At 41.5% G+C, this 22,632-nt stretch overlaps 1 protein-coding gene across 1 annotated transcript in view; it reads right to left on the reverse strand.

The window, feature by feature from the left end:
- Positions 1 to 10,366: 10,366 nt before the first annotated feature.
- LOC126101239 (zinc finger protein 239-like) overlaps positions 10,367 to 22,632 on the reverse strand; it is a 129,584-nt gene continuing 117,318 nt past the window's right edge. The window contains exon 6 of the mRNA XM_049911927.1: positions 10,367 to 10,567. Coding sequence (XP_049767884.1) covers positions 10,367 to 10,567 — 201 coding nt within the window. The remainder of the gene's footprint in view (positions 10,568 to 22,632) is intronic.

The raw sequence follows: 22,632 nt of genomic DNA on the forward strand, positions 1-22,632 counted from the left end.
ACCAAATGGCAGGTCTAGAGAGGCGGACTAGCACTCGCCCCAGTTGTACGACGACTTTGCTAGCGACTACACTGACGAAGCCTTACTCTCATTTGCCGAGAGACAGTTAGAACAGCCTTCAGCTAAGTCCATGACTACGACCTAGCAAGGCGCCATTACCCGTATCTGAAGATAGTCTAATTTGTATAGTCAAGAGCGATGTACCACAAGGATGCAATAAAGTTAAGTATCCGAGGAACTGCATATTTTTCTCTATAGCATTCACCAAGTATCCTGTTCCAGAACTCACGCCAGCTGGCGTGTGTGTAAACGCGTGCCTTTCGGCTACCTCCGAGTGGCGTGGCTGTCTTGCTACGCCACAACAGTAATATTATGGATATTATTATTATTTACTAATCATATGAATGGTGCTCACTTCTTGGGCCACATTGATACATGTGTTTGGCCACAAGCAACATGTGGATTATGGGTTTGGTCACCCCTGCTCTGCCCACAGCTTGTGGTCTCACGGTAGCATTCTTGTTTGCTGAGCACGGAGTCCTGGGTTCAATTCCTGTTGGGGTCAGGGGATTTTCACCTGCCCCAAGATGACTGGGTGTTCTTGTGTCACCTTCATCATCATCATCATTCATCACCATTATGGTTGGAGGAAGGCAACAGCAAACCACTTCCTTTAGGATCTTGCTTAGTATGGTGGTGCAAGTCTCCCGCATCATTCCCCTATGCTTTGTCAAGAAGCAAGGGACTTAATTTTCATTTCACCCCTGCTCTAGCAGAATGGAGGCAAGTCAAATTCAAACTGAACTGTTCATTTATTGTTCAAACTGTGATTTCAATTCTACTCACAGGTTTGGCAATCACAGGAGGGGTTGTTGTTTAATGTAAGCCTCCCAGTAGATACGCTTCATTGTAGATCAGTGGAAGGCAATTTAATTTGTGGGTAAATACCCATTTCAGGTTATAAGTGTGCAAGCAAGAAACAAGATCTGTTATAATCAATCATATACCCATGAAAAGGATTTACCCAGATAAAGGAATGTACATAAGTATGCAGAGTGCTTGATTATAAGTATAACACACAAAGATTCACACATTTATAAAAAGAACTTTCACTGTGAGGGCCTGTAAAGATGGCAGTGTTGGCACTTATTTATTAAGATGATTAGGTGAGGATTTCATGCTGGAGGTGACCAAGCTTGAGTACACACGAAATTCATCTCCAGCAAGATACTTTCAACAATAGGTAAATAAATTCAAAGCATTGAGGGCCAGCTCAAACTTATTACCCAAGTACTATAAAACAACTTGAGTGATATGTTGTTGTATGTAATCCTCCTGCTCAGACAAATGCTGCTCTGACATAGGTTTGTAAAGTCAAAGATATTCTCTTTAAAACAGACATCACTACAAATGAAACGTGTTGATGTGTTCCTGCACAGGGTAATTACACTCCATACTGGTGTTGCATATGCTCTGCCAAACAGATATTTCCACCTCATTTATTCAGAATATGTTGGAACATATGTTATTAACCACTGATCCATGGTATACCTTCCATTAACTGCAACTGTTGGAAGACAAAGCGTTGTAAACACATCCCTGGACAGGGCAGTGACTTTCTTTAAATCATCGATTTGAAAAGGAACCAACAACTGTGGCACTTATAATGCAAAAAAGTTAGTGCCAAATGTAATTTACTGATGAGAGTATATCACATTGTTTGGCTGTGAATTTGTTCTAGTGATAGGTGAAGATGCAAAAAAGTGTTAATTGCATTTTGCTTCAGTGTGAGCTCCCATTGCACATGTGAACTATTGTGAAAAAGCTTTGAATTTTCTTTGACAGTCTGGTTTTATTCCATTTAGCAAGGAATATTGTCAGTTTTGAGACTCTTTTATTTTTTCATGCCATTATAACTACATAAGCTTCTTTTTTTACAGAATTTTTTATTATTACTTTCTTATTGCTAGTTTTTGTGAATTGGAATTGTGCCTCAATTTTTACAGGGTTTGAAAACTGAATGTTGTAGGCTAGAACTGTATTGTACTGCTTACTGAAGGTATGTAGTCTCAGCCCTATTACATAATTAAATTGTTACATAATTTTATAGCTGTGTTCCACTGGCTGTCCTGTGTCTTAAGATACCAACTGAAAGTTTTCTCTGTGTAGCTCCCAGCAGCCTGAAATCTACAGCTGGACAAAGGTAGCAACACTTTGAAACAATCATAAGAAATTGTCAGATGAAGAGACAATTATGCTACTTTGTTATCATACTCTTACAATTATATTACCACAGAAAAGATAAAAAGAAAATAAATGGCACTTTGTGGCAAGCCATCAATTCAGAGAGATGTTGACTATATCTGACATATTTTCTGACTCACTCTTTCAGTTGAAATCTGTAAGTTATTTGTGCAAAATTCTTCAGTACACTTTTAGTCCAAGTAGTCTAGTGGAACAAGAAAGCCATGGAAGAAACATTATCTCCTATATTGCGAGGATGATCGCAAAATTTTATACAAGAGGTGATCAGGCTCTCCTGTAATGAAACTATAAGTAAAGTAATGAGTTTGTGGCTACTGCAACATGTGATAATTCAATATACCCTCAGTGTGAGAGAGTTGAAATGCTCTGGAATTTTTTATAGTACTGTGATTATTTCAAGTGCATTTCAAAAAACAGATGATGACACATTCTGGAAGCAATAAATTATTAAGTTACTTCTGATTCTAGCCCATCAAATCAAAACTTTTCGAAACCATTAATAAGTCAATGGAAATAATCTTTATCAAGAGCCCAGGTGTTCTAGTAGTAAGGCATTTTTGGAAAGATGGGTATAAATTGAAAGTAAATGTTATCTTGGAAGACCATCAGCATTCAAAACCAATCAAAATATGATAGAGTTACAGATATCATGCATTGTAGTGGTCTAATTGTTGATTGCCAATAGAACAGTTGGGAGACTGTTGAATATGCCTTGCATCACTGTTGATCAGATTTTCATAAATGTGTTGGGGATCAAAAAGTCTGCACAAAAATGATTTTAAAACAAATGTTCTCAGGAATGTAAAGCACAGAAGGAGGAGGTGCTCACCCCTAGTGTCTTGTACATGACACTGCTGATGATGAAATGATACTTTTGAAAACAAACTGGAAACAAAGAGTCAGTGCCAGGAATGCTACAGTAATGTTGAATAAATCGAGAATGAACAAATCAAAAGCCAAATTCATGTTGACTTGCCTGTTTAATAACCATGGAGTCAGCCATGCAGAGTTATGACCTCAGGACAGTTGCTAAATCAGTATTTGACAGGCTGCGAGAAAGGGTCACATGCATGAGGTGAAGCAATACGCTCCGTGGTCATTGAGTTGTATCACACTGTCCTCACTGTAATGAATTTGTAGTAAGGTCCAACACCTCCAAAGTGCTACAAACGATTTTTTCTACTCCTGAGGCCATTAAACTTTCTTTTATTCCTGCAAACCCTTTGTATTGAGACAACAGGTAGTATTAATGGAATTAATGGAGCTGTAACTGACTAGTTGTGGGTAGCCAGGTTACTATTATGATGATGTTAAACTTTGCAGGCATTATGTGGATTTCCAAGCAGACTATTTTGTGGGTGACATGTTGAGCCTACTATTTACAATGTGTAACAATCATGTAATAAAACCAGTATCATTTCCTTACTTACAGGCCAAAAAAGCCCAACAGATGATATCAGTGGCAGACAGCAATTTTATATTTGCCATTTATCTTGCACAATACTCCAATACAGGTGAATACTCCAATACAGGTGAATACTCCAATACAGGTGAATAGATGTTAATTAAGTGAGACTCTTTTCACAGAAAGATGTGTTGTTGATCATTGTGCTGATTATTGTTTTGCTGTTGCCCTATGAAATTATTCTCTGGTATAACACAGTTAACATCAACTATTCATTTATTTAACAAAAGTGAGAAATAGGAATATTCTGTTAGACAGGTAAGTGCACATATTGCAGAGATCTCTTTGACAAACTTTTAGTTTTTACAGCCACTTAATGAGCTAAATTTTTAAAGTTACTTAAGTGTGACAACAAAAATCATTTACAAATTAACTGCAATTTATGAAACCTTAAAACAAGAAAAAAATAATTTCATGTAGACACTGCCCCCTGTGTACAGTTCAGATTAAGGTGCTGTTTTAACAACATGTCAGAAGTGAAGAAATTAGAACTTTTTGCAAATTCTGTAGAAAATTAAAATCATATCTTATTAGCTCTACTTTTTCAACATAGCTTCAAATACTGAACTGCATGTTACTGTCATATCAAGTAATATGGCCACTGTAACCAAGCTTCTAGTCTTACAGTATGAGGTAACTGATTCTTTCACATTTATGATTGTACTCATGTAAATATTAAATCTGCAATAGTAGACAAACAGCAGATACATGGTAGGACTAGAGTAGAGACTTCCCAGCTAATTCTATTACATTCAATTATAATGAGTATAATAATAAGTAGAACATAGCTTTTAAAACAGTAATTCTCTGTTAATGCAACTATCATAATTATTTTATAATAACATATTTTTTGTTAATATACACTGTTCTGCATCCTACATACCTGAAGGATTTCCTTCATGATGGAACACAAAAAAAAATAGGTGAATGATGATCCTACTCTGATGTGAGGCACCACTACTCTGGATCATGTGCCAAAATGTATTTCATTGAGTCATGCTGTATGAACAGCAAACATAACACTACAGTTGAGTTGCTGAGAAAAAGTCTATAACAGCCAGCAACTATGATGCCAATGCTAATATGACTGTTTGTTGTTACAATGTCTAATGAAACTCAGAGCTTAATATTAAAATAACACCATAGTCAAGCTTTCATTACACAAGGATGAGGAAAGAAATTGACACTGGCCTTATTTGAGGAAATGATGGCCTGAAATGGTTTCGATAAAACATATAAAACCTAAACTGTCCTATACGGTTGTCAGATAAGTATCTGAGCTCCACATCTTCTGTGTGTGATTTCAGAATCTATGAACTGCTATATATTCTATAGACCAGGACAGCCTTACCATATTCTTTGTATTCTATTAAAAGACAGCTACATGAATTTTGATTCAGCAGTTCACTCAATCTTTACATAACAGCAAGAAACTAGTCTTCTTTGGGATGTCTCTTATCCATGTATATCGATGGCAGGGCATGTGTATTGTAATGGGCACTCAACAGCTACCCTAACAGCATATTCTTTAAGAAACACCATGTAACCACAGGTCTGGACTGAGTCAGCATGTTAGATAGTACACTAGAAACACAACAGAAAATCTGTGATGTGATATGCAGACATATAAAACCTCTTATTATACTTGTTGGTAGCTACAGAAACTAAGGGGCACTGATCCCATCAATTTGGCAGGTTTGGTGTAAGAAGTTTTAACAGAATTAAGAACAGGAAAGTAAGTAATGATATGAACACAGTTACCCAGCTCTTCTTCTGAGGAAATTAAGCCAGCATCAATCACCATTGTATATGTTCCATGCCCATATCACAAGCTGACTATAAAATAGCAGATTTGTATGAGGAAATACAGGAATTGATAAGATATGTGAAAGGAGATGAAAATTTTATGGTTCTAGCAGAATGGAACACTATTATGCAGGAGGGAATGGAGGTAGAGTTACAGGAAAATACAGAGAATATTGCCTTGAGGAGTTTGGGAAAGAAAGAGAGCAGAGAGAAGCTTCCAGAGACCTGCCACAGTTTTCAAGTGGTTATAATCAACATCCTCTTCCAAAATCATAAGAGAAGAATATAGACTTAGAAATGACCAGGAGACACAGGCAGTTATCAAATGGACTATATTATGTTTAAATGATGACTTAAAAATAAAATCCTCAAGTGCAAAGCATAGTCAGGTGTGCATATTGTCTCAAACCATAACCATGCAGTGATGAATAGTGGGCTGAAATTTAAGATGGGAAAATGTAGTTGGCTACATTATGGAACACTGATAATGTAAGACCAAATGAAACAAAAGGGAAATTCTGTGTGGCAGTGAGCAATGGACTCAGTAAAAATGTTGAGAGTAGTTTAATAGAAGAGGAGCAGAATGTAATAAAGAAGGAAATAATTAAGGCCAGGAATATAGAGAGTACAAATGAAGAGGCCATGGATGATTTGATGAACACTCAAACTTATGGATACAGGTGAAAATATAAGAACCTTATTACCGAAGGTGCATGCAGATAAATGAGAAAATTTGCTTGTAAACTGCTGACTAGAATAATATACAGAAGAATAGAAAGCAAAACTGAAGATGAAAAATCGATATACCCGTCTTGTGCTAGTGGGTCTACAGAAAGCCTTCAACAATGCAAGGTGAGACAAGATGTACAAAATAATTAGAAGACTGGAGTAAAATCAGAGAGACAAATGAACAATCTATAACATCTGAAAAACCCAATAATTTAACTGGCAGCTAAAGAAAGACAAGTTCATGTAAAGAATGGTGCAAGGCAGGGTTGCAACTTTTCACTATAGTTGTCCAACTTATATGCTGAAGTAGCAACAAGGAAGTGAAAAAAAATATCAGAAGAGGAATAAAAGTACAAGGGGTACAGTTTCCAGACAACATAACCCTTCTGGCCATTGTGAGGAAGACATAAAAGACCTGTTGACTGGAGTGGACTACATATAAAACCCAAGAAAAAAGGTAGAGCACCCATAAGATACAATGGGATGCCAGTGTAATTTCATAAATGCACACAATATCAACAAGTACATAGATGATTAGAGTTGCAATTCTCTGTGACAAGCAGAAAGGCCACCAGAGCATGATGTCTGATGCGAGCATGAACAGTGAGAGATATTGAGTGATCACGGTGAAGGACACGTATATATATATGCTGCATACTCATGTGAGACAGCATTATCAACACCTGATAGAATTTGAAACAGGCCTCATTGTGGGTCTCCATTTGGTCAGCAGGCCGAATCCTGCAATATCCAGATTTGTTGAGCATCTGAATGTGACAGTTAGCCAATGTTGAAATGCATGGGAATGTGAGGGCTGGCATACTTGTCATCATGATTCTGGTTGACACATCTGATCACTACAAGGGAGCACTGCCATATTGTGCACCAAGCATATTGTAGGCCCTTCACATCTGGGCCTGCATTTTGTGCATAAAAATTGAACTTTCTGCGACAATCTGTGTCATGCAGTACTGATGTTCGGAGACTGGCAGCAGCTGGACTATGGAATTGTGGTCTGATGCATGGGGTCTCATTAAACCACAACAAAACTGGCTGCATTTGAAGTGGTGCTTTGACCATAAAACATGTAATTTTGACGAAAAGTATTGCATTGTGTTCAGCACTGAATCATAGTTTTGCACTACCCCAGATGACCTTTGTTGGCTAGTGTGGCAGATATCTGGGGAGAGATCTCATTCTTCCAATGTCCTGCAAAGGGACAGTTGTGTTACTCACTGCATCATGATGTGGACAGCAAAAGGGTTTGACTTCAGCTCTTGACTGGTAGTGACTGAGGGAACTCTGATGACACAATGGTACCTTACAGAAAGCCTGCACCTTCTTGTGTTACAACCAATGCAACAGCATCGCAGCACCAGTTTTCAACAAGATTATGCATCTCCCTGCATGGCATGGTACATGTCTCTAGGAACTGTGTGCTACTGATGCCGGTGAGATGCCCACATTTGTCCCAGATGGAACATGTGTGTTAGCATCTTGGATATCTGTTTTATTCCTGTGCCAGTATCCCATATACCAAGGAGCATTTACACCAATTGTGGGCCAGCTCATCTCGGGAGAGAATACAGCAACTTCATGAAATCATTTGAAACTGAATCAGTGCATGAATCCAGGCCAGATGGAATGTGTCATAGTGATAAATGGGCTCATACTTTTGTTCTTTGTAAATTTGACTTGATTTTGTGGTCACTGAATCATCTCAATCCATGAAGTTTCATTTGATTCCTCCTCCCATATTGTGTGCTTAACTTTTTTGGCAGACAGAGTATGACTTAAGGCTAAACAAAGCAAAGGTGAAGATGAAGACTTACAGAAATGAAAGTAATGTCTTACTTGTCATCTAAGTTGAAATTACAAAATAGTGGAAGAAGTGGTAGAATTCTCTTACCCAGAAAGCAGATAATATTGACTGGCTGAATCAAGCAAGATAACTGGCACAGGTAAAGAAAGCTTTCTCCATCGAAAGAGCACAACTAATAACAGGTGTTGATATGGAACTGAGGAAGAAATTCTTGAAAGCAAATGCCTGGAGCAAGCAAAGTATGAAAGTGAAAAGTGAACCATTGCAAAGCTAGAGAAGAAGAAACCAAAAATATTTGAAATGTGGTGCTTTCATAGGATGTTAAAAATTAAGTGCACAATTATGGTATAAAATGAAGAAATACTAAAAAGAATAGTTGAGGAAAGAAGTCTGTGGGAGAGGCATATCGTATAAAGGGAGAGATTAATGAGACACTTGCTATGACATCCAGGAATAATGAATTTTGCGCTGAAAGGAGCAATGGAGGAGGATAAGTAGTAGGTGCTGACCAAGACTAGCAAATTTAGTACATTTTACAGAAGATGTTGGGTCTGATGGTTACATAGAGATCAAAAGGTGGAGGGCAACTTTAAACCAGTAGAAAGACTGATGAATTAAAAAAATATCATTCTCACCACTGGAAGAAGGAAGGAATATGAAAGTTTAACATCCCATCAACAAGGAGGTCATTAGAGACAGAGTGTAAGCTTGGATTAGGGAAGGAAGGGGAAGGATATTGGCCATCCACTTTAGATAAACAGCATGCCTTAAAGCAATTTAGGGAAATCACTGAAACCTAAAACTGGATGATGGCTGGAGGAGGATCTGAACTGTCATCCTGCTGAATGTGAATCCAGTGTGGTAATTACTGCAGCATCTCATTTGCTCACACCATCAGTTCCCACATCTTTGCACTATATGAATACATTACACAGGAGACAGCACTGATAGTTTTGGCATTTACTGTGATGTACGTGAAGTTACTGTCGCTGGTGTTGACTTCAGTACAGTGAGACTCAGCAACAGCATGCCATCTGAAGATCGCAATCAGGCCAGTTACTGAAATATTATGCCAATCCGATTCTAGAAACTGGTAGCAAATCTCAGAAGGATACAACTGACTAGTGCTATTGCTTTGCAATAGGATTGTATACTGTCACTTTGTCATCACTGATCCATTGTCTAATGTGTAAGTATACACGTTACACATGTATAGTACTCATTGGATCCTGATATTTCACTTCAACACAGAAGACAAGGATGGTAACTATGTCTCACAACTTGTACTTGGCCTGTTCCAATGACTGTTAAATGATATCACATTGGTAAAATGAGCTTGCTCAACACAATTTTTTGTTGTCTATAAAAGTTGAGCATTACATAACAAAAGCTGTTAAATCTCCACAGCACCAATAAATGTATGCTTGCAGTGTTCACAGATTCATAGCCATGCAGCACATTAATTTATGTAGATTGTTAATAGAAGATTCAAATTAAGCAATGATCATCCTTCTTTTTCTATATATGACATGTGGCATATCTCCTATTGTGTACATTACTCTCATTGTGTGCTAATTTAACATATTTAAAGCATATACCAACATATTTTCCATTAGAATTCTCTCCTGTTTTCTTTTTGTCAATATAGTAGCTTATCCACATCTGTGTGTAGCTGTTGCATCTACCTGTGAACTCATTTTTTGGCTTCATGTAGTATACTACAGAATAACCACACAGAGCATTTTGCACTTTGTACTTCAACATGGCTGTAACTTATCACATGATACAGCTTAGCTTGCAAAACAGTTGGGACTCTGTTTGCCTTTGTTGAGTACATGTGAGGAGCTCCAACTGTTTCACCCTGAAACGTGATATTTCACATCGTTGGCCAAATTGCTAGGTGCACACTTCTCTTAGCTGGTTACATATAAGGTCACTTCCTGCCAATGAGGCCTAGGCAACTGGCCAGCACATACAATAACCATTCTTCTGTTAAAATCAGTAATGAGCCAGTGGGATACGTTCTCACTGTGCTGTAGTATTATGTATTGGAACATCTTATCCCATATATTCTACACTGCGTACCTGCTGTTGTGAGTATGTATATCGACAAGCAAGGCTTTCCATACTGTGACCTTATGTCGGTAACAAGACACCAGGTGACATGATTGAAAAATCAATCATTATCAGCAAGTATTAAGTCATGTATTGTTGCCAAGCAGACTTTTGGCTGAATTGTTACTAAAAGTCTGCCCTGCTGAGGTTGAACCAAGTTTTTCTCAGGCAGTGAGTGGGTGGACACGCTCAGCCTCACTGTCAGTGATTGCAGCAGTGAGGATGGGCTGTGACAATGTGGGCTGTAGTGGCAGCGTCTGCAGAGTTTGAGATGAGTGCTGTAGGCAGGTTGCAGCAGCAGCTCTCCGTAGGGCGGCCAGATTGGCCGCCTGCGCCAGCAGCAGCGCCCGCAGCTCCGCCAGTGACTGCACACACAATATGACAACATCACCGTACATGAATTTTAAGCGTTTACATTCATGTTACAAGGGCTGGACAAAATGCACTGACAGAATTTGGAAAGTGTTACAGCATAAACATCTTGACCAATTGATACTAAACTACAAGGGCCTTTCCATGCTGATTAGCACTTTATTTTTTCCCATCATTCATGGAGCATCATTTGACTCATCATTACAGTTGCAAGTAGGCCTATTTTGGTCTAACTGTAGATGGCAGGACAATCACTGGAAGTATAATCTGTGCAGAATACAGACCATTTTCCTAATTGCTCTCATGACATGATCAGACAACCTGGAGTGTGATCATGAAGGACAGCACTGGATGATGTGTTTTCTGTTGAAGGAGGTGTAAACACTTGGATACTCACTGACTGCTGGTAGTAGTGTGTGGAGAATACATGCTGCCATGAAAAGTGCTCTTTCACTGCGACAATGATTGTCCCAATACGAGTTGAAAAACTGGAGCTACTACTGCTGGAGTGGACTTCTAGGTACAGCCACACTATCTGTGTTCTCCTGACTTGCTCTCTTCTGATTACACACTATTTGGGGCTACAAAGAAACCTCTGGGTGGACACCATTGTGCAGACACCCTATTTGGGGCTACAAAGAAACCTCTAGGTGGACACCATGTTGCAGATGTCCAGGAACTGTGAGCACCTATCCAGGATTGAGCGCAGACTCCAGAAAAGTAGCTGTAGGATGGCCTACAATAATTAAAGGTGCCAAGTTAAGAGAATGTATTGGGTGTGGCAGTACCTGGAACCCCATTTCAGTGATGGCAGCTGTGGCTTTCTGGCTAGTACGGGAACAACCTTTGCCAAGTTGCAAGAACACTTTTCATAATGGTGCATACCTCCCACATATTGCCACCAATCGCCTATGAATATCAATAGTGTTTACACTATCCTTTCACAGAAACCACATCATCCAGTGCTGTCCTCGATGATCACACTCCATGTTGTCCCCTTACATAATGACAACTGCCAAGAAAATGGGCTGCACTGTGCAGGGATTTTAGTGATTGTCCTGCCACCTACAGTTAGTCCAAAGTACTATGTACTTACAACTGTAATGATGAATCAAATGGCATACCATGAATGATCAGAAGAAACAAAATGTAAATCAATAAGGAACACCCTGCATAATATGCACTTCCATAACTGTGAGATATGTTGATTAAAATACAGATCTTATATGAGGATAAAATACATGATATCTTGCAACCAGTAGATAGGGGTGAACATCAAGATTCCATCTTCTCTGATTTCAGAAAAATTTCCACATTATATATCATCATAGACTATCAGCCAAGATACAATCATACAGAATGCTTTCACAAATATGTGATAGACTGAAGGAATATTTCACTAATAGAACCACAGTGCTAAAAAATATTTTGGAGTTTTGGTGTAATGTCAGTACTATTTGCATGCAGTCACAACAGAGCAACTGATATATGAGGGTCAGTCAAAAAGTAATGTTTGCTTATTTTTCTGTCTGTTTGTCACAACTTTCAAATGCAACTCCTTAGGTTGAAAACCACAACATTGACAACTCATTTATGAGTTTTAACATAATCTCTGTCCATATCCACACTTTTGGTCCATCTTTTTAACAAGGGTATGTATTCCATTGTGGTAAAATGCATGACCCTGTATCCAAAGCTCCCTTAATTTCAAAGTGAATCCCACAATGACCTTCTTTTAGCGGCCTGAACAGATGGAAGTCTGATGGTGCCAGATGAGGAATGTATAGGGGATGAGGCAGGACTTCCCATCCAATTTTCAAAATTTCTTTGGTAGTGTGACGACTGGTGTGTGGTCTTGCATTACCATGCAAAAGAAGGATGTCTGCTATAAATTTTGTTAGGTGAGCTAGCTTTAATCTGTTTGAGGATTTTGACGTATTGGACAGAATTTATTGTGCATTCCTGCTAAAAAAAATCATAATCACACCCTCTACAAACCAGAAAATTATAGCCATAACTTTCTCTACCAATCGCACAGTTTTAAATGTTTTTCCTTTTTGGTGAATTTCTGTGATGCCATTCCTCTAACTGCCTCTTTGAGTCTGGTTCAAAAAAACTGAACGAATATTTTGTCTCCAGTCACAATTTTTGAGCCGGCCAGTGAGGCCAAGCAGTTCTAGGTGCTTCAGTCTGGAACCGCGGGACCGCTCGCTACGGTCGCAGGTTCGAATCCTGCCTCGGGCATGGATGTGCGTGATGTCCTTAGGTTTGTTAGGTTTAAGTAGTTCTAAGTTCTAGAGGACTGATGACCTCAGAAGTTAAGTCCCATAGTCCTCAGAGCCATTTGAACCACTTGAACAATTTCTGAAACGCCTCTCCCTCCAAACGGAAGTACTGCAAGAGTTGGCTGGCAACTGCTTTTCATGTCTCTTGATTCTGGTCAGTTAACATTCTTGGTAGGTACTTAAGCCACACAAACCTTTTGAGATCCCAGTTGTTGAATAATCGTCACCACACTGCCTTCACTGAGGGAGGTAACGCTACACAAACCATTTGCAGTAATCCAGTGGTCACTATGAATGACGTCATCGATTTGCTGAATGTTAAGTCGAGTCACAGCAGACACTGGTCTGCTGCTCTGTGTTTCATTAGCCAACAATGTTTATTTCTCAGCTTTGTTACAACGACGAACCCATTATCCAACAGTGCTGGTATCCTCTGTTGCATCACCATACAAATTTTTCAGTCTTTCATGGATACAAATGGGCGTTTCCCGTTCTACATTCAAGATTTCTGTCACACAATGCTGTCTAATATAATCATCGTTATTGGCCATTTTGCAAGCGACTGCAGTACGAGCAACTGTTGACGCAGAAAGTTACCACTGAAATGGATTGGAGAAGTTTCGTGGAATAGCGCGAAATTGAAATTTTTGACTTGAACATTTACATGGTAGACGACCATCACATACAACGCTCATAAATTCAAAAAACAGGAAGGCCTCGATAGAGTTTTCAAAGAAACGTCAAACTTGGAATGCTACATATTGGTCTAAGTTTTTATGGAGTGATGAAACTAAATGTAATGTATTTTCTTCTGAAGGTGTGCAGTACACATGTCGACCAAAAAACCAAAGGGACAACAAATAGTACCAGGTACCGACCATTAACATGGTGGTGGCAGCGTCATGGTTTGGGTATATTTTTAGAGACCTGTGGTTAGTCCTCCAGTAAGCGAGAGCCCAGATTTAAATTCGACTGAACACTTCTGGGAGGCAACGGATAGAGTGTTTGTCATAGAAGCTGCTCAGACAAGAATGAGTTTGCTGCTGCCTTACTGGACCAATGATCAAAACTCTTATTTGGACTACTACAAAAGCTTGTGGATTCAATGCAAAATAGTTGTGCAGCTAATTGGTATGTTAGGAAATGCTGATTTGCTCTTGAGTGTCCACAGTACTCTGCACAACTGAATTAAAGGATCACTTTTTTAAAACCCAGTAATTTCCATCCATTGAGACACTTAAGTTTGAAATTTGGCTCAAAGGTGCGTACAACCTTCCCGTGTATTGGTGGAAAAGCGTGGTGCTCTGTGACACCGCTGTCTGGTTTCAAACAGCGAAGTGTCGACATATGCGAAAAAAAGGCAACAGCTCAGAAGTTCACGTGACACGTGACGTGGGTTAATGATGCCACATTGTCACAAAATTTCACCAAAATTCTGCTCAGTGCCATGGTGGATGTGTCATATGATCGGGAGGTCATTTCACTCCATCTTACCTACATTACACACATTAATTTGACACCTCTGCTACGTAGGGAAGAACCGGGATGCCCAGGGTTAAAATCTAGTGGTTGTGTTGTGAGCTCCTGAGGATAACATTCTATACACAGCGACGCTCATAAGTGGCATTAAAAACCGTCATGTGTGGCATAAAGGACCTCAAAAAAACCTCCCCTTGCCCTGGGGCATTCATTTAACGGTCGAAAACGACAATTCGCAGTGCAGTTACCAAAAGAAAGATGTTATTGAGACCCTTTGACACTGATAACACCCCAGTTTTTTCAACCCTTCTTTAAGGACATTGTGGGGCTTCATCCCCACTGAGCATTATTGCACCCAGTTGAAGCAAAACGTGACTGCAATTTTGCTCACGTGTACAAGTTGGAACCCCAGGGACCATTCAAAAGCATTCGACGTAATTTGACCATGATCTGAAGCAGCAAAGGCTGCTCATGCTTTTTATGTACTTCATTTTTGTGTTCTGCTGTGGTGTGAACACGGGAGGATGTGGCATTGACACATTTGTGAATAAACCGGCAAAAGATCCCTCTAAGACACTCCAATTTAGCAATTTAGCTACTTTTTATTGAGAGTTTTAAAAATGTACCTGTACAGGCAGAACCCCCGACGAAGTCCTAGGCGCTTGCACCATCAATTCCTTCGACACTCTCTGATTCTGGTTTTCCTACTAACAGGGGCAAGAGCAGCAGAGATCAACAGCAAAGCCGGCCTGCAGGCACCTGGGACTCTCGTCATGGGTTCTGTCTGTACAGGTACATTTTTAATGTGCTCACAATGGCGGATGGGTTGACGCCGAGGATTATGCCGAACTCAAAGTCTTAGAAGGACCCTATGCCGTTTTCCCCCACACATGTGTCAATGCTACAATCCCCTCCCCCACCCCCACCCCCCCACCCCCAGTGATTACACCAAAAGAGGATGCAAAATAGGAGGGATGAAACAGCATAAACACCATTTGCTGCTTCGGATCCTTTAGACCAGGGGTATCCAAACTTTTTAGTCTGCGGGCCACATTGACTACTCCACGAAGTCATAAGGGCCAAGATCGTCCTAGTGGGATTAGAGCACCCTAGCACTCCATGATCACCGTAATGTAAGACTAAAGGAAAGATGAAATCGCAAAAATCTAAGGTTGTGGGAATTGCATAATTTTGATTGGTTTCAGATTTGATTGATTTCAGATATCGAAGGAAATTCAATCGATATCAAGATATTTCAAAATCCCTTTGACGCCGATTAGAAGCGTTACCCGCAGAGCTTCAGTTTCAAATTATTGATTTGCAATGTAGCGACTTTTTTGAAGAAAAACATTCAAAGTCAACATTACTGGAATTTTATAAGTGTCTTCCATTCACACAGTTTCCAAATTTACATAAATTTGCCCATGGCTTTTTTTCGCTTTTGGCCCTACTTATTTGTGTGAAAAAACTTTCTCCAAAATGAAACATGCAAAAAGTATTTACAGATCAAAATTAAGTGATGAGCATTTGAAGTCGCTGATGATTATCTCCGCCAATTAACTTGATCCACCTGGTAATTCTGGAGGTAATTATGAAAGGAAAGTTACAGCTACATAAAAGTCACTATTTATCACTAAGATGTTAAATTTCTTTACGTGAGTACTCTAACACTGTGAGTTTTCAAGATATAAATTAATTACAGTTATTTTTATACATCAATTACAACTAAAATATCCAATATCACTATGTACACCAGGTATTGTACACTCCTGGAAATTGAAATAAGAACACCGTGAATTCATTGTCCCAGGAAGGGGAAACTTTATTGACACATTCCTGGGGTCAGATACATCACATGATCACACTGACAGAACCACAGGCACATAGACACAGGCAACAGAGCATGCACAATGTCGGCACTAGTACAGTGTATATCCACCTTTCGCAGCAATGCAGGCTGCTATTCTCCCATGGAGACGATCGTAGAGATGCTGGATGAAGTCCTGTGGAACGGCTTGCCATGCCATTTCCACCTGGCGCCTCAGTTGGACCAGCGTTCGTGCTGGACGTGCAGACCGCGTGAGACGACGCTTCATCCAGTCCCAAACATGCTCAATGGGGGACAGATCCGGAGATCTTGCTGGCCAGGGTAGTTGACTTACACCTTCTAGAGCACGTTGGGTGGCACGGGATACATGCGGACGTGCATTGTCCTGTTGGAACAGCAAGTTCCCTTGCCGGTCTAGGAATGGTAGAACGATGGGTTCGATGACGGTTTGGATGTACCGTGCACTATTCAGTGTCCCCTCGACGATCACCAGTGGTGTACGGCCAGTGTAGGAGATCGCTCCCCACACCATGATGCCGGGTGTTGGCCCTGTGTGCCTCGGTCGTATGCAGTCCTGATTGTGGCGCTCACCTGCACGGCGCCAAACACGCATACGACCATCATTGGCACCAAGGCAGAAGCGACTCTCATCGCTGAAGACGATACGTCTCCATTCGTCCCTCCATTCACGCCTGTCGCGACACCACTGGAGGCGGGCTGCACGATGTTGGGGCGTGAGCGGAGGACGGCCTAACGGTGTGCGGGACCGTAGCCCAGCTTCATGGAGACGGTTGCGAATGGTCCTCGCCGATACCCCAGGAGCAACAGTGTCCCTAATTTGCTGGGAAGTGGTGGTGCGGTCCCCTACGGCACTGCGTAGGATCCTACGGTCTTGGCGTGCATCCGTCCGTCGCTGCGGTCCGGTCGCAGGTCGACGGGCACGTGCACCTTCCGCCGACCACTGGCGACAACATCGATGTACTGTGGAGACCTCACGCCCCACGTGTTGAGCAATTCGGCGGTACGTCCACCCGGCCTCCCGCATGCCCACTATACGCCGTCGCTGAAAGTCCGTCAACTGCACATACGGTTCACGTCCACGCTGTCGCGGCATGCTACCAGTGTTAAAGACTGCGATGGAGCTCCGTATGCCACGGCAAACTGGCTGACACTGACGGCGGCGGTGCACAAATGCTGCGCAGCTAGCGCCATTCGACGGCCAACACCGCGGTTCCTGGTGTGTCCGCTGTGCCGTGCGTGTGATCATTGCTTGTACAGCCCTCTCGCAGTGTCCGGAGCAAGTATGGTGGGTCTGACACACCGGTGTCAATGTGTTCTTTTTTCCATTTCCAGGAGTGTATTTTCTTTAAATTGCCTTTAAATAAAAATATTTTATACGATGTACTTGCTATGTGTATTTTACAACGTAATCAAAAGAAAGTGAAACCTCGCTTAAGAAGCATCTTCCATGATGATTGATTACTAAGGCTAGCCGCCGAAGTGGCGTCCATTTGGAAGACTTGCACCAGACTCGTGAGTAGAATAAAATGCAAAGAATTTTTTTACTTAATATGTTTTCGCCAAACTAGTCTGTTAACCGTTATTTTTTTATTTTTTTTATTTTTTATTTTTTTTTTCACTATCGCACGGAGAATGGTCAGCCTGTTTATTGTGGATAGCCACAAGTTTATCCATGACCTTCCGCTTTGTAAAAATAGAGCTCCGACAATGTCGCGGCGTATTAGTCGCGATAGGCCTCCAAACTCAATTGTTGCCAGTATAGGTATCACCTCAAATATTTGGCGGGCCGGATACCGGGGATGTCCGGCCAGCTAACGCGGGCCGGTTTGCCGGCGCTCGCGGGTCGGTTTCGGCCCGCGGGCCGTAGTTTGGAGACCCCTGCTTTAGACGAATGGTTTTGAACGATCCCAAGTGGTTCCATCCTGTACTTGGGAACAAAAATTGGTTTTTACAGCATTCCAGCTGGGTTCATGTTCAATAGGGATGCAGCCCCACAGTGTCTTTTCAGAAGGGTTGAAACGTCCGAGGGTGTCAGCAGTTTTAAGGTTGTCAAAAACATCTTCCTGTCGCTCATCACAAAGCTAACTATCGTTTTCGACCACAAAATGCGTGGGAATCAGCGCCCCAGGGAAAAGGGTGGTTTTGTCAAGGTCCTTTATGCCAACACCTGAGACCTTTCCGTGCCGATTCTGAGCGTCAGTGTGTTTGGAACGTTTTCCTCGGCCACCCGTAAGAAAACCGCGGCTCTAATCCGTATAGCAGAGGCGTCAAAAGAAGAGGTGAAATGCGGGTAAGAGGGGCTGTGACGACCTTCGCATCTTGTGATGCGTCCACGTTGGCGTTGGCATAATTGTGTTGAAACTGGGTGTCAATGCGACGTCATTAACTCACTAACTTCTGAGCTGTGGTTTTTTTTCCGCTTGTGCCGACATCTTGCTGTCAGAAGCATTGTCGAGACAGAGGGGGGCGTCGCAGGGCGCCATGCTTTTGCACCTTTGCAGAGGAAGATTGTGCACACCTTCGAGCCAAATTTCAAACTTAAACGTCGCAATGGGTGGCATTTACGGTAATTCGAAAAAGTGATCTTTCAGTTCTGTTGTGCAGTGTAGTTTTTGTTTTATTCTGACACAATTAGACCTACAAATTACCTTTGAGCCAGAGGAAAGAACGTAAAGGCACTTCTGATGTTTTCAGTATGGATAAATGTTGTATCAGATAGGACCCGCAGAATAGTATGACTGTTCGCTCACGATGCTGTTGTCTATAGGAAAATATCGTCGTTGGACGATCGCGTCGAACAGTACGAAGATTTGGAGAAAAAGTTTCCACTTTGCATACTTGAATGTCTGTTCTCTTTAAATGAGGATAAATGCAACCCACAACCATACGACAGAGAAAGAACCTAAAAGTATCTGATTACAAGATTAGTCATGAGCGTCTTGAGCAGGCCAGGGCATGTAAGTATTTAGGGGAAATATTAAGAAGCACAAAAATTTTAACTCTAAGGTTAAGACCAAACAATTTTAAATGAGGACCAGAGTGGATTTAGATTTTGGCAAACAACATGTGAGAATATATTAACTTTGAAGCTATTTATAAATAAAAGAAGACAAATTAATAATGAGGCACACGTAGCTTGTATCGAGCACGTCAAGGTGTTTGAACAGGACAAAACGTAGGTCAATATTAAAAGCAAATGAAATTCCGTGACACTTGACATGATCCATAAAAAGCTTATACAATGAAACCAAATTTGTAATAAAAACAGGGAACAAAATAAGTAAGAATGGCATTATAACTGGCCTAGGAGTTAAACAGGGTTACAGAATTTTCCCAGTTTTATTGAGTTTATGTATATAGCTAAAAGGTGGAATGAGGAAGCAAGAAAGAAATAAAACTTGATAAGGACTTAAAAAAAAATAACATTAATTTATGCTGACAACCAGACTACGATAGCTATTTCAGATGAAGAAGTAAAAAGAAATGTTTTAAAATTAAACCAAATTAGTCAAAATTATAACCTAAAAATACACACATCAAAAAAATTTTTGCATCACCCCGGTTCCCAGATCTCCTGAAGATAGACGTGGATATTGTATCACAGACACAGTCCCTTTGACTGTTCAGAGATGTCACTAAACCCGGCCAAGGATGTAAACAACAATGCATGAGCAGTGCCTATTAGACGGAGGGGTCCGACAGCCGATGAGTTCCAGTCATTCTACGACTCAAATTGTGCGCAATAGGCTGCATGATGCGTAACTTCACTCCTGACGTCCAAGGCGAGGTCCATCTTTGCAACCACGACACCATGCACCGCCGTACAGATGGACCCAACAACATACCGAATAGTCCGCTCCGGATTGGCATCACGTTCTTCACCAATGAGTGTCACATATGCCTTCAAGCAGACAATCGCCGGAGACATGTTTGGAGGCAACCCGGTCAGGCTGAAAGCCTTAGACACACTGTCCAGCGAGTACAGCAAGGTGGAGGTTCCGTGCTGTTTTGGGGTGGCATTATGTGGGGCCGACGTACGCCGCTGGTGGTCATGGAAAGGCACCGTAACAGCTGTACGATACGTGAATGCCATCCTCCGACCGATAGTGGAACCATATCAGCAGCATACTGGCGAGGCATTCGTCTTCATGGACGACAACTCGCGCCCCTATCGTGCACATGTTGTGAATGACTTCCTTCAGGATAACGAAAACGCCCGACTAGAGTGGTCAACATGTTCCCCAGACATGAACCCCATCGAACATGCCTGGGTTAGATTGAAAATGGCTGTTTATGGACGACGTGACTCACCAACCGCCGAATCGCCGTTGAGGAGTGCGACAATCTGGATCGACAGTGCCCTGATGAACTTGTGGATAGTATGCCACGACGAATACAGGCATACATCAAAGCAAGTGGATGTGCTACTGGGTATTAGAGGTACCGGTGTGTACAGTAATCTGGACCACCATCTCTGAAGGTATCACTGTATGGTGGTACAACATGCAATGTGTGGTTTATATGTGCAATAAAAAGGGCAGAAATGATGTTTATGTTGATCTCTATTCCTATTTCCTGTACAGGTTCCGGAACTCTCGGAAGCGAAGTGATGCAAAACTTTTTTTTGATGTGTGTATCTATGGTAAAGTAAAGTCCGCAGCTGGTGGACGAGTGTGTCAGTACTACCAACTGAGACGAATAGTTGAGCAGCGGAGTGTTTGATTGTGATTCATCGATCACCTCGCATGAGAGCGTCCGCCCATTCCATCATTGCAGGAGTCACAGCTGTGGGCAGCTGGCCGGCACGTAGATCATCAGACAGGTTTGCCCGACCTTGTCACAGTATGACGTCTCGTCCAACGACTCACACTGCTTTTGTTCACTGCCAGGCTCCATAGACATTCTACAAGCGCCTATGAATATGTGCCATGCTCTAGTCTTCCGCCAAAAGAAACTGTGCATGGAACACATCTCCGTCATTCTGACATTCTGAAGGCTATGTATAGCGCCACTGCCTATCGGAACTTCATGAAACTCTAGGGGCTGACATGGGAATATTCGACGGTGTCCCACAACAAATTTCTCATATTTTCAACCGAAGTTGAACGAAAGAAGAAAGTGTTTCATTATTTTTTGATCGCTTCACGTAAATAAATACTTTAGTAGCGATCTTGGCTGTTAAGGGTTTTTCCGGAGTTCAGTCGCATACAAGACGCCAGTGGGACCAATTCTAGAGTACTGTTCAAGTGTTTGGAGTCTTTATTCAGTAAGCGTGTCAACAGACATCGAACTAATTCAGAAATGCGCTGCTAGGATTGTAGCAGCCAGGAATAGCCCATATAAAAGTGAAACTGATATCCTCGGGGAATTTAAATGGGAGTTCTTGGAAGAAAGGCAATGTAGATTTTGCGAAACCCTGCTGGATAAATTTATAGAACCTGTTTAGAAGAAGACTTTGTACTCATTACACTGGCTGGCCGGGGTGGCCGAGCGGTTCTAGGCGCTACAGTCTGGAACCGCGCGACCGCTACAATCGCAGGTTCGAATCCTGCCTCGGGCATGGATGTGTGTGATGTCCTTAGGTTAGTTACGTTTAAGTAGTTCTAAGTTCTAGGGGACTAATGACCTCAGAAGTTAAGTCCCATAGTGCTCACTGCCATTTGAACCAATCATTATACTGCCACCGTCGTATATCTTGCGTACGGATCAGAGAAAAGAATATAGAGATTAGGGCACGTATAAAGACACATAGGAAACTTTACCTTGGTTAGTAGACGAAAGTAATAAAACAGGAATTCAATAATATTGGTACGATGTACTCTACCATGAATTGTACATTGACTTCAAGGGTGGTTCAAAAATGGCTCTGAGCACTATGGGACTTAACACCTGAGGTCATCAGTCCTCTAGAACTTACAACTACTTAAACCTAACAAACCTAAGGACATCACAGACATCCATGCCCGAGGCAGGATTCGAACCTGCGACCGTAGCGGTCGCGCGGTTCCAGACTGAAGCGCCTAGAACCGCTCGGCCACACCGGCCGGCGTCGAGAGTGGCTGTAGAGTTAGTTCTAGTATTTTCAGTATGGGAAAAAACTATTCCTACAGACGAAATGTTGTGAGTAAATGATGGATGTTGGGTGTGTCCAACGTTAATGGACTGTTTCGGGTGGAGATCACAACACATAATGCCGAGAGGATGGGCGTTTGCAGCTTATCACCATCTTTCGGGCTTTGGGAAAGTTTATGAGCGACGTGAGGCAGCATATCGACAAATCACATAGGTAGACTTTCGGGTGTGCAATCACTGCCATAAAAATGGTGACGAGATGGACTCACGACAACAGTGTGGCGAGAAGTGTAGGAACAGATCCTTGAAGAAGAACTACAGTATGAGTGTATCATATGATTGTATGACTGGCTCAGATGAACAGACAGACGAC

This window comes from Schistocerca cancellata, chromosome 9 (genome assembly GCF_023864275.1).
Source record: "Schistocerca cancellata isolate TAMUIC-IGC-003103 chromosome 9, iqSchCanc2.1, whole genome shotgun sequence".
Classification (NCBI taxonomy): Eukaryota; Metazoa; Arthropoda; class Insecta; order Orthoptera; family Acrididae; genus Schistocerca; species Schistocerca cancellata.